Here is an 11297-nt window from a genome sequence, read left to right as displayed (position 1 = left end):
TCTCTCTCTCTCTCTCTCTCTCTCTCTCTCTCTCTCTCTCTCTCTCTCTCCCTCCCTCCCTCCCTCCCTCCCTCCTTCCCTGCCTCCCTCTCTCTCCTCCCCCCCCCCACTCTCCCCTCTCTTCCTTTCTTTATCCTGACTCAGCAGGAGTAGCCTCCAGGACTTGGCATGATCCCAGGGGTTCAAACTTTACCATGGTAACCTCTGTTGGAGCTAGGATGGGGTGGGGTCCTGCCTGAGCCAGTCCTGCTCTCCTGGGAAATACACCCCACCTCAAGCTAAATTGCTTCCCAGCGTCTCTCACTGTTTTCCACATCACGTTGTTCCCTCCTTTCAAACAAGGTTCCAGTGGAGATGTGTTTCTGCAAGCCCCATAATTGGTGTCAACAAATATTCCTGGAGTGAATGAGTTTCCAATTACAAGAAGGAAGAAACCAGCTGAATGATGAGGAAAATAAACGACTCTAGAGTCCTAGAGGCCCAGAACATTTAAGAATTTCTGAATGGGAATTGCTTTCAACGTCTTTTCTTCCAAACTTATTGGAGGCAAAAGAAAGGGCTAAATTTAAGGTGGGAATATGACAATATGTTGTGGGCTAAATGAGAAGCAAGACCAAGGACAAGTTGAGCATGCAGGAAAATCTCTGGGAGGTGTGGATGAGCTGTCTGTTTTGTTTCCAGAACAATGCGGCCACTGTTGACGTCAATGTAAGTGAAGAAACAAAAGGGCCTTTGGGTGTGTAGAGGGTGCAGCTGGGCTGGCTCTGCTTGGCGTGCGTGTGTGTGTGTGTGTGTGTGTGTGTGTGTGTGTGTGTGTGTGTACTGTGGTGAAGTGTCAAATGTCAGAGGAACAGGACAGGCCAATTTGTCACTGTGGTGTGAACCAAGAGTCCCCAGGGCTCCTGTGGGGAAGGTCATTGGAATGAACTTGGTGCTGGCCCCTGTCTCACCCGAGGGCTTCCACCAACACCTTGGCTGGGACACAGGCTTTGAGTGCCAGCCGCTCGGCTTGTTCACCTGCTTCCCTTCCATCCCTGCTGCCCAGGGCTGCCCCGGGGAGGGACCCACTGCCAGCCCCCGCTTCCTGGGCAATGCCCGGAGGCCTGGCAGCCCTGCTCCCGCCGGACCTCCCAGAGCCCGCGGCTGTCCTGGGCTCCACTTTGGCCCTAAACCCTGCTTACTGAAAGCCCAAAGGGCTGCAGGGGTCAGGGGTGGCCCTGCTGCGCCCCCTCGCCCTGGCGCCTCAGGCAGAGCCACTTTTCCAAACGTCCGCGCCCCCTCAAGGGCCGCCGCCTCCTGGCCCATCTGGAATCGTTAAGTCCCCCCTCTCTGCCTCACTGATCGGGGACCCCCATCCCCGGCTCACCCGTCGGCCAGGGCGCGCCCCCGCGCATGAATGGGCGTGAGTGGATGAATGGACGGGAAGGGGAGGGAGGGAGGGAGGGCTCCCCGGGGGGGGGACCCTGGCCGCGCACCCCGCGTCCACCCCGCGTCCTCCCCGCCGCCCGGGCGGTGGTACGCGCCACTCCGCGCTCCGAGAGTGAATGGAAGACGTCCAGGCCGGAAGTGGACGGGACCATTCGTGAGGACGAGGGGGGGCACGAGTGCGCGGCGCCTTCATTGAGGAACCCGGAGCGGTGAACATGGAGTTCCATGTGCGGCTTATGTAAAGAGAGCGACGGGCACGAGCACCAATGGGCGCGCAGGAGTCGCAGGCCCGGCCCCGCTGGTATGCAAATGAAGCGGTGATGTGGCCAATGGCTGGCGCGGGGGGCGGGCCCCGCGCGCGCGGTCACGTTTTCCACTATGTGACAGCGGCGGTCGACGCGGTGGCCGCAGCGGCTTTGCGGGGGGACTCGCAGCGGGTGGCTGCGACGAGCCTCGGGTCTTGCGGACGGACGGACCGACCGACCGACCGGCCGGCCGAGGACGGACTTACGGGCGGACGCGGCGGGGCGGTGAGTGGTGCTGCGCGCTGGGCGGGAACGCGGGCGGGAGCGGCTGCCCGGCTGCCGCTTACGTAACCGTAACCGCCGGGCGCCGCGGGCTCAGCGGCCTCGGGCGGCGGGCGGGGGGCGGGGGTCCCGCGCCGGCCGGACCCGGCCCGAGGGGCGGCGTGTCAGGGCAGAGCTCCAGGAACTGCCTGCCTCGCTCTACACGTTTCATCTCCACCCCCTCCACCACCCCCTCCCCATCCCCCTCTCCACCCCTCCCCATCCCCTCTCCACCCCCTCCACCCTCTCCACCCCTCCCCACCCCCTCCTCCACCCCCCACCCCTCCTCTCCACCCCTTCCCAGTCCCACCACCCCCCTCCCCACCCTCTCCACCCCTGAGGCGACAGTGTCTCTGCTGGACTGGCAGAGCCCCCTGGGGTCTGGCCGAGTTCCCGCCTAGGGGATTCCACGGAGGGGTGCCGGCCTGGAACCTTAGCCAGATCGGAGAAGCCCAAGGGCCAGGGGCCACCTGAGGCTCGCAGGTTTCCCGCCTCCTGGCCTTGCTCCCTCTCCCCACTGGGGACTTCCGTGGAGGAACAGTCACATCCTCCTCCTAGGGTGACCCTTGGCTGCCTGGCACGGACCTGGGCCAGGTGGTGGGTGGTGCACCCTGGTGACCCTCAGGCTGAACACAGCATGGCCCCTGGGTCTGCATGAGCTCCTTTGCTGCGGGAGCGGCCTGGTGTTGGGGGCTTTCAGGAGGCAGTCCTCAGGTGCCCCCCAGATCCTGGGCGCCTTGGCGGAGTGTGACACCTGTCACCTCTTGTGAGGCACAGCAGGGCCACCGGCCTGGGCTTTGAGAGGAGCCCCGCAGATTCCCCACCTCTGACTAGGTTTCGCTGAGAAGAGAACAAAGTTGTATCTGAAGGATTTAACTGGGAAAAAAAAATGTTGTTTTTTTTTCTTTTATGTAAGGCTAATCACTTTTGGTAAGTTGTATGTGTATAATGAAGCAAGCATCTCCTTCTGTTTAAGTGGTAGCTATGTGGTGTGCCAGCTCAGGGGTGACACTGTAGGTGTTTGCAGTTATCTGTCACTGTGAGTTATCTTGGCGTGATTCATTGGTACAGAACTGGCACAGTCCTGGCTTTCCATGGAGAAGAGCCCTGAGCCAGCCAGCTCATGGTTGAATGACTCAACTATGCTCTGGGCCCCAGATAAGGCCCTCTCCAGATCTGCTTCAACCCTAGGGTTTGTAATCCCAGGCACCTGCTCAGGAAGTAGAGAGGTTTCTGGTGCACCCCTGCCTTGGGGATCATATAATGTCACCCTGTGAGGCATGTCTGTGTACTTAGAAGGAAATAGGAACAATGTCTATCACTGTACTGCTTCTTTCACCACAGAACCTTCTGGAAAACACTGGGGAAGTGTACATGTGTGTTTTTCAGTGATGATGTAACTTCCCCAGGCCTCCATAGAACACAGGTTCCAGTTCTGTGGAAGGTCAGAGAGTGGCCAGAGTGGAATGACAGAAAAGAGCCACACTCTGGATGTGAGTTTCACCCTGGGAAATGACACATTCAGCCAAAGTGACAACACATCGCCAGCCATTTTAAAATACAGGGCTAATGACTTTTTGATAACTAGCAGTTTTATAGGTATACGTGTGTCCTGCCCTCTTGGGACACCACTGTCTGCTCACCCAGGAGACTCTAGCAGGTGTAGCCCAGCACCTCTGCTGCCTTTCCCTGGGGCCAGCACTGCCCTTGGAGAGTGGGTCCTCATTTCAAGTCTTTCTGCCTGTGATGTGCAGTCTCCAGAAGCTCACAGGTCCATAGCGAATTAGAAGCAGCAGGTGAGCTGCCCAACCAGTGACAGGCTGCAGCCACCTGGTGGTCGGAGTCTGGTGCCCTGAACCTCAGGAATCAGGGTCATTGCATAAAAGAAGAACAGCTCAGGCGCACTAGAGGACAACACTGGGCATTCTGGAAGCCACCTGCATGCAGGACAGCTCTGACCCTGGAGCCGGAGGCCTGGCTACCACCTTTGCATTCGTTTGCCTTTCAGGACTGAAAGGCATGCAAGGGAGTCTCGGTGAGGCTGAGACTGTCTCGCCCACTGGCCTCCTTCCCCTTCAGGCTTGGACAGCCCTGCCACATTTTCCTTGCTTACCCAGCCGTCACCATGGAGAGAGTGAGGCTGTTTATTTAGCAGGCCAAACATTTTCTCCAGATTACAGCAGGCAGGCCCCAGGGAGTTGGCTCCTACCAGGAAGTAGAAAAACATGTTATAATATTTAGGGCTGTAAAATACCGCAGGCTTGCAGAGTCATAGGAAGGCTGTCTGTGCCCTGTTATGTAAAGTGAAAACAGGCAGAGTGAGCGGGGCTGTGAGAAGTAGGGCTTGGGGGGATGCTGGGAGTGCGAGCTGGTCCCAGGGTAGGTGTGTTTGGGGAAATGCATCCATCTATACTTCCATGTCAGAGACGTGAGCCCCACAAATGACAAAACCCTTTTCTGGCTTCACCACAAGAGGCAAGAGGAAGTGAGGGCCTGAGTCTGTCCCTTACAGGTGGCTGTAGAGACTAGAGTTGGGGCCCAAGCCGGGCTATCCGTTGCTTTTAATTAAAACAAATAAAAACTATTGATAAAGGAAAGAGTGGCTAGCAGTTCAAGTAGTGAGGGCCGGTCAGTGAGCCTGCACCCATCATGCAGCACTCCCCCCCCCCACAACAGAGGCCATAGTCATAGCCCCCACTGCACTACTCAGTGCCTGTCTGCTGAGGCCACCACACAGGTGGCCAGGTGATTACACCTGGGTCTCAACCTGACCTAGATCTGACCATTCCCTGGGGCAAAGACAGTGAGCTGTCAGTTAAAGTGGGGTAGGGACTCAGAAATGCCCAGGCCTAGAGGGTCCACTGGACACTTGGTACCTTCTGGTCCAGGCTGAGGGCCTTCTTCCTCCCAGTCCCTTTCCCTTCCCACCCCACCCTTGTAGAACCAGGTTTCCAGGAATTCCTGGCTGCAGCCCAGAAGTTCTGGGTCTGTGTTTGAGTGCAGGAGGCAAAGTCTGCTTTTACTGTGGTCAGGTCTGCCAACTTGGCGAGTGAGGTCGGTCCATTAGAGCAGCTGGTGCCAGGCAGCGCGTTTTCTGGAGGTTTCCGAGGATTTGACTTGCTTTGTTGTTTGACATCCTAGCTGGACCCTCTTTGCAAAAAAGGTTTATCTTTCCTTGTAGTGAATCCTTTTCAAACAGTGTCCTGGGGGCTAGAAACCACAAGCCTCGCGGTTGCCTACTGACGTCTCAGCAAAGTAAGCATTGGTTTCCAGTTATTTGGTTTATAACTGAGTGGTGCAATAAAAAAATATACACAAGCTGGGCACCAGTGGCTCCTGTCTGTAATACTAGCTACTCAGAAGGCTGAGATCAAAGGCTGGTTCAAAGCCAGCCCAAGCAGAAAAGTCCATGAGACTCTTATCTCAAAAAAAAAAAAAAATACTCAGAAAAAGCTGGAACTAGTGCTGTGGCTCTAGTGGTAGAGCGCTAGCTTTGAGGAAAGAGGCCAGCATCATCTCAAGGTCCATACTGACTGGGACATGGACAAGACAGGTCTGGTCAGCCAGACCTTGCAGCTGGGACTGCAGTGGTACAATGGCTTCCTGTGGGCGCCTTTCCACGCCTCCGTCCCTCAGTGGGCAAGAGTGGGGAGGAAGGTGCTATGTGGGCTGGCAGGCCCTGCCAGGATCCTCAGGCCATCCCATAGGCAACGTGTTAGGGAGACCCACATCCCCCCAGGGTTTCTTTTCTGAGTGTCTGTCCTGCCCCATAGCAGGCCTGCTAGCATGTTCCCAGGGGCTTCCTCAGGGAATTAAGACCCCAGGGCTATCCTCAGCTCCCGTCCACTACCACCTGAGACCACTACAGATGACAGACCACTTTTGTTTGGTGACGAATGATTAGGACCCTTTGAGATTTCTCAGGTGGTTGAGATTCTCTCCCTTGCAGTTTTACCATCTGTGGCCAGTTCATCTGCTAGAGTAGCAGAGCTGGGACAGGAACCCTTGTTCCACCTGGGAAAGCTGGAGCAAACACCATACAGAGGGGCAAGATCAGCCGGGCCCACGCCTGTCATCCTAGCTGCTCAGGGGGCTGAGATCTGAGGATCAAGATTCACAGCCAGTCCGAATACTGAAGTCCTAAAATCCGAGAGAGTCTTATTTCCAGTTAACCACTAGAAAACCTGAAGTGATGCTGTGGCTCCAGGGGTAGGGTGGTAGCCTTGAGCTAAAGAGCTCAGGGACAGCTCCCAGGCCCAGAGTGCAAGCTCCACGACCAACAAAAAATTAAAAAAAGTAAAGAGGGGCAAGATCACTGCAGGCTAATCTGCCCAAAGAAACCTCTGAACGGGATCAGAAGGCCCACTGAAGTTGCTCTGGGTCAGGCAAGTCACCACAGCTGGAGTTGTGCACCCAGCAGATGCTATGGTTACAGGCTAACCCAGACCCAGTGTGCATGTGCTCCCTCGGCCTTGTTCTGCTTCCATGAACACAGGGAAGCTAGGGGACAGTCTGTCTTCCGGGTCTTCTTTGGTGAAGCTGCCCAGCCTCCAAATCAGAGCAGGTGTGTCCTTTGCCCTCTGTGTCCGCTTTGGTTGACGGAGTGGAGGACAGGGGAAGAGAGAAGTGGTGTTTAGTCCCAGGCCTCTGAGATCTGCATCCTGTGGCTCCTTTCTCGTTCCCTCTAGCCTCCCCCACTACCCAGAGGCTAGGACTCCAGCTTCGGTTGTTTCATCAAGCATGATCCGTCTGTGTGCCCAGCTTTCCTCAGACGCTCCTCTGGCCTTGTTTGGGCCTCAGCTTCCTACGTGCCGGATCAGGATCCTGACCGGGATCTTCCCTTTCTCCCAGGGACATGGAATTTCCTGGCGTGGGTTGGTGGCCCTAATCAGTCTACTGCTTGCCTGCTGCCTCTGCTCAGCATCTGCGTGGCCCCTAGGATCATGGTTGAAGCCCAGTGGCCACTTTGATTTCAGCCCTTCTCCTCACCTGCCCCAAAGCACCCACATATCTGTCTTGTACAGCTATGGTGACCTGTCCAAATGCCAACCAGTGCTCAGGTCAATGGCTCCTCACATTTAGGCTAAGTGAGGGGCTCTCCTCCTACTCATACATACCCAGCACCAGAAATGCCAAAGTTCCTGGAACCCCTACCACGTCATGTGCGATACTGAAAGTCTCCCTGCCCCCAGCTTCTATGACCTTGCATTGTGTGATCACTGACCTGCCACCAGATCATGCTGGAATATTACAAGCACAGCTTCCCCGGCTGGGCCTCCCCTGCAAGGCTGCTCTCTCTGACTTTCCCCAGTGCTGTCCCAGTGTCTTCTCTGTTTGAGGAGGAGGCCGTGAGTATGGTCAGGGCGGAGGCTGCCAGTTTGGCTGGTCTGTGGCAGATAGGGGCTCAGGAAAAGTAACAGATGTGTCCTTTGCTCCAGTTGCTTCTGTTGCAGTGTGATGTGTACAAGAGTCCTTTGGCCTGCTGTTCTCAGCGCTGCAGCTATCCCTGCTTGCGCCTTCTGTTACTTGACCACAGACCTCTCTTCCTAGCTTCATTCCAGAGCCGGACATGAATGGCTACGCAGAATTTCCCTGCAGCCCCAGCAGTCCTGCCAAAGCACCCGAGAAGCCCCAGCCCCATCAGGCTGTGCTCCAGGAAGATGTGGACATGAGTAGTGGCTCCAGTGGAAATGAAACCAACGGCCACTGCTCCACAGGCCCGGGCTCCCAGGCCAGCGACTGTGAAGACAGCGGGAAGGAGCTGGGGATGCTGGTAGAACCTTCTGACTCTCATCAGAGGTAGGGTGGTGAGCCGGGCTGTGTGGTGGCTATGGGCGTGCCATTCCTGGGAACTGGATCGCTGTGGCATCTTTAAATCATAATTGCTAGGTTTATCAATACTTCTGAAAACCTTAGTAACCCAGAATCACAAAAACGTAGTAGAGTGTCTTATGATGATGATGCCAGTGTCCTCATTATATTTTGTGTGTGCCTGATGCCAAAAGACAGGCACAGTGCCGTGAGCTCCTGGAGGCAGAGGGAGCCCGGCAATCCACTAGCAGATGCTCACCCCAACATGGCAAGCTAGAGAAGTGAACTTGCTAGCCAGGCACTGGTGGCTCATGTTTGCAAGGCTAGCTACTCAGGAGGCTGAATCTGAAAACTAATTCAAAGTCAGCCTGAGGAGACAAATTCAAGACATTATATCCACACAAAGCTGAAACTGGAGGCAGAGCACAAATGGTAGAGCAAAAAGCTAAGTAAGGGGGCTGGGAGTTTGGCCTAGTGGTAGAGTGCTTGCCTAGCATGCATGAAGACCAGGTTCAATTCCTTGGTACCACATACATAGAAAAAAGCTGGCAGTGGTGGTGAGGCTCAAGTGGTAGCCTTGAGAAAAGTCCAAGGACAGTGCTCAGGCCCTGAGCTCAAGCCCAGGACTGGCAAAAAAAAAAAAAAAAAAAAAAAAAAAAAGCTAAGTAAGACAATGAGGACCACTGGAGGTTGAGATCTGAGGCTCAAGGTTCAAAGCCAGCTTAAGCAAGAAAAATCTGTAAGAATCATCTCCAAATAGCCTCCAAGAAACTGGAAGCAGAATTGTGGCTCAAATGTTATAGCACCAGCTTTGAGCCAAAATACTAAGGGATGGCCCTCAGGACCTGAGTTCAAGCCCCAGAACAGGCGTACATGGGGATGCCACCGGACACACACACACAAACACACACATGTGAATTTAAATTGGGAGAGAGACTCAAGTGGTAGAGTGCCTTCTTAGCCCATGTGAGGCCTTGAGTTCAAAAGCCTCTCACAGCTCCCCCTTCCTTCCCACCCAAAAAGAAGAAGTCACCTTTTTCTGTCTGTGTTTCAGTCATCCGTGGGTCTGATTCTCACTCCTGTGTTCTAGTTCTGTCTGTGTTTCAGTCATCCGTGGGTCTGATTCTCACTCCTGTGTTCTAGTTCTGTCCGTGTTTCTGTCATCCGTGGGTCTGATACTCACTCCTGTGTTCTAGTTCTGTCTGTGTTTCAGTCATCCGTGGGTCTGATTCTCACTCCATGGGTCTGATTCTCACGCCTGTATTGTAGTTCTGTCTGTGTTTCAGTCATCCGTGGGTCTGATTCTCACTCCTGTGTTCTAGTTCTGTGTTTCAGTCATCCGTGGGTCTGATTCTCACTCCTGTGTTCTAATTCTGTCTGTGTTTCTGTCATCCGTGGGTCTGATACTCACTCCTGTGTTCTAGTTCTGTCTGTGTTTCAGTCATCCGTGGGTCTCATTCTCACTCCTGTGTTGTAGTTCTGTCTGTGTTTCAGTCCTCGTGGGTCTCATTCTCACTCCTGTGTTCTAGTTCTGTCTGTGTTTCAGTCATCCGTGGGTCTGATTCTCACTCCTGTGTTGTAGTTCTGTCTGTGTTTCAGTCATCCGTGGGTCTCATTCTCACTCCTGTGTTCTGGTTCTGTCTGTGTTTCAGTCATCCGTGGGTCTGATTCTCACTCCTGTGTTGTAGTTCTGTCTGTGTTTCAGTCATCCGTGGGTCTCATTCTCACTCCTTTGTTCTGGTTCTGTCTGTGTTTCAGTCATCCGTGGGTCTCATTCTCACTCCTGTGTTGTAGTTCTGTCTGTGTTTCAGTCATCCGTGGGTCTCATTCTCACTCCTGTGTTGTAGTTCTGTCTGTGTTTCAGTCATCCGTGGGTCTCATTCTCACTCCTGTGTTCTGATTCTGTCTGTGTTTCAGTCATCCGTGGGTCTGATTCTCACTCCTGTGTTCTGGTTCTGTCTGTGTTTCAGTCATCCGTGGGTCTCATTCTCACTCCTGTGTTCTAGTTCTGTCCGTGTTTCAGTCATCCGTGGGTCGGATTCTCACTCCTGTGTTCTAGTTCTGTCCGTGTTTCAGTCATCCGTGGGTCTGATTCTCACTCCTGTGTTGTAGTTCTGTCTGTGTTTCAGTCATCCGTGGGTCTGATTCTCACTCCTGTGTTCTAGTTCTGTCCGTGTTTCAGTCATCCGTGGGTCTCATTCTCACTCCTGTGTTCTGGTTCTGTCTGTGTTTCAGTCATCCGTGGGTCTCATTCTCACTCCTGTGTTGTAGTTCTGTGTTTCAGTCATCCGTGGGTCTGATTCTCACTCCTGTGTTGTAGTTCTGTCTGTGTTTCAGTCATCCGTGGGTCTGATTCTCACTCCTGTGTTCTCCTTCTGTTTGTGTTTCAGTCATCCGTGGGTCTCATTCTCACTCCTGTGTTCTGGTTCTGTCTGTGTTTCAGTCATCCGTGGGTCTGATTCTCACTCCTGTGTTCTGGTTCTGTCTGTGTTTCAGTCATCCGTGGGTCTGATTCTCACTCCTGTGTTCTGGTTCTGTCTGTGTTTCAGTCATCCGTGGGTCTCATTCTCACTCCTGTGTTGTAGTTCTGTCTGTGTTTCAGTCATCCGTGGGTCTCATTCTCACTCCTGTGTTGTAGTTCTGTCTGTGTTTCAGTCATCCGTGGGTCTCATTCTCACTCCTGTGTTGTAGTTCTGTCTGTGTTTCAGTCATCCGTGGGTCTCATTCTCACTCCTGTGTTCTGGTTTTGTCTGTGTTTCAGTCATCCGTGGGTCTCATTCTCACTCCTGTGTTGTAGTTCTGTCTGTGTTTCAGTCATCCGTGGGTCTCATTCTCACTCCTGTGTTGTAGTTCTGTCTGTGTTTCAGTCATCCGTGGGTCTCATTCTCACTCCTGTGTTGTAGTTCTGTCTGTGTTTCAGTCATCCGTGGGTCTCATTCTCACTCCTGTGTTCTGGTTCTGTCTGTGTTTCAGTCATCCGTGGGTCTCATTCTCACTCCTGTGTTGTAGTTCTGTCTGTGTTTCAGTCATCCGTGGGTCTCATTCTCACTCCTGTGTTGTAGTTCTGTCTGTGTTTCAGTCATCCGTGGGTCTCATTCTCACTCCTGTGTTGTAGTTCTGTCTGTGTTTCAGTCATCCGTGGGTCTCATTCTCACTCCTGTGTTGTAGTTCTGTCTGTGTTTCAGTCATCCGTGGGTCTGATTCTCACTCCTGTGTTGTAGTTCTGTCTGTGTTTCAGTCATCCGTGGGTCTCATTCTCACTCCTGTGTTCTGGTTCTGTCTGTGTTTCAGTCATCCGTGGGTCTCATTCTCACTCCTGTGTTGTAGTTCTGTCTGTGTTTCAGTCATCCGTGGGTCTCATTCTCACTCCTGTGTTGTAGTTCTGTCTGTGTTTCAGTCATCCGTGGGTCTCATTCTCACTCCTGTGTTGTAGTTCTGTCTGTGTTTCAGTCATCCGTGGGTCTCATTCTCACTCCTGTGTTGTAGTTCTGT

The 11297-nt window shown here is 53.7% G+C and overlaps 1 protein-coding gene across 1 annotated transcript in view; it reads left to right on the top strand.

Annotated features, from left to right (window-relative positions):
- The first annotated feature begins 533 nt into the window (after positions 1–533).
- Per2 (period circadian regulator 2) overlaps positions 534–11297 on the top strand; it is a 43472-nt gene continuing 32708 nt past the window's right edge. Inside the window, exons 1-2 of the mRNA XM_090355148.1 lie at positions 534–708; positions 7545–7793. Of these exons, the coding sequence (XP_090211274.1) occupies positions 686–708; positions 7545–7793 (272 nt within the window). The 5' untranslated portion in view covers positions 534–685. The remainder of the gene's footprint in view (positions 709–7544; positions 7794–11297) is intronic.

This window comes from Megascapheus bottae, chromosome 21 (assembly GCF_031878675.1).
Source record: "Megascapheus bottae isolate mThoBot1 chromosome 21, mThoBot2.hap1, whole genome shotgun sequence".
Taxonomy (NCBI): Eukaryota; Metazoa; Chordata; class Mammalia; order Rodentia; family Geomyidae; genus Megascapheus; species Megascapheus bottae.
Note: the sequence above shows the minus strand (reverse complement) of the source record. Positions and strands in the feature narration are given on the sequence as shown.